Source organism: Rhipicephalus sanguineus, chromosome 9 (genome assembly GCF_013339695.2).
Source record: "Rhipicephalus sanguineus isolate Rsan-2018 chromosome 9, BIME_Rsan_1.4, whole genome shotgun sequence".
In the NCBI taxonomy this organism is placed as follows: Eukaryota; Metazoa; Arthropoda; class Arachnida; order Ixodida; family Ixodidae; genus Rhipicephalus; species Rhipicephalus sanguineus.
In genome coordinates this window covers 151,367,628-151,369,069 of record NC_051184.2, presented here as the reverse complement: position 1 = coordinate 151,369,069, position 1,442 = coordinate 151,367,628, and the positions used below count along the sequence as shown (strand labels likewise).

Sequence of the window (1,442 nt, the reverse complement as noted above, 5' to 3'; positions counted from 1 at the left end):
CTAGCCGGCAAGGCCACCGGCCCCCATAATCGCGCTGCGAGCACACACATTCTACGTGTAACCATTACACTACCAGCTGTGAGAATTACACTACATACGCTCAGTTTGAGTTTACGACTTGCATCATAATTTAATAGAAATTTTCAGATGTGCACGATTGTTATTGCGGCATCTAAATGAAGCGCATTAAACAATTGTTGTTCTTTACTGTCAAGCGCCACTACGATATCTTGTTTGCGCTTGGAACTATGAATAGGGCATCCGACTCACCCTCGATAGTGGGTGTAAGCCACATCTCAAAACAGTAGCAGTAACACCCGTCATCTTTACTAAAGAGTGTGTACGCCTTCTCAGAGGTCACCATCCGAGAGCTCTCTACAACATCAGTCGTAGAGTTTTGGACGGTGAACGGAAGCTACAGCAGGACATCCAGAGGCATTGCCGAAGTGTAAGTGCAATGACCTCGTACGAGCGAGCCCCAACGCGACCTCCCAGGGCGAATACCAACTATCTGCAAGAGCTCTTCAACAACGTCGACAAAAACAGAAGCGGGAGAATCAACGCGAATGAGCTGCAGAGTGCTTTATCCAACGGCACATGGAAGCCGTTCGACCCAGACACGGTTCAAATGATGATGAACATCTTCGACCGAAACCGCAGCGGTAAAATCGACTTCGGAGAGTTCACGTCCCTGTGGAATTACATTAACGACTGGATCAAGTGCTTCGAGGGCTTCGACAAGGACCGGTCTGGTTCCATTGACAAGCATGAACTGCGGGATGCCCTGACTAGCTTCGGCTACCGCTTGGGCGATCAAACACTGGACACCTTGCTGATGAAGTACGACAAGGATCGAAAAGGCTCTATTAACATCGACGACTACGTTCTGTGCTGCGTCAACCTAGAGACCCTGACAACGGTCTTCCGGAGCTACGACACTGACAGAGACGGTTTTATCACCCTCAGCTATGAAGATTTTCTCAAACTAGGACTGAGCCTGAATCCGTGAGGTCAGTTTTGTGGTAGGCACGACACATGAACGCTAGCTCTCTCTTAGCGCCTCGCCTTTCCAGAGTGCAATTTTTTGTATGTGGTTTGGCTTGGACATGATGTACATTTTTTTGGAGGCATTGGCTGCGTACCAGCCATGAAAATTATGTCGCTACCTTTAGCTGATAAACAAGCACGGCTTTTATGATTCTCAATAAATGCTTCAATGTGCGGCCATGTTTGTCTCAACATTGTGAAATAAACGTTACCGACACCATACTTCCGCAAGTTTGTTTTAACACGAAAGTGTTTTACGCCGGGGTCCACCACGACTCCACTGACGTATTTCCGTCACGGATATGACGTTGTAAAATATAAAAACTAAGAGTTAGCAAAGAAAAAAACCAAAAGTTTCGTCACCGGGAGTCGAACTTACGATCCCTCGCTCCGCA

The 1,442-nt window shown here is 47.4% G+C and overlaps 1 protein-coding gene across 1 annotated transcript; it reads left to right on the top strand.

Moving 5' to 3' along the window:
* The first annotated feature begins 457 nt into the window (after window positions 1–457).
* Window positions 458–1,009, top strand: LOC119405923 (programmed cell death protein 6). The gene has a single exon (XM_037672746.1). It carries the CDS (start codon window positions 458–460, stop codon window positions 1,007–1,009), a length of 552 nt encoding a protein of 183 aa, XP_037528674.1.
* The last annotated feature ends 433 nt before the right edge of the window (window positions 1,010–1,442 follow it).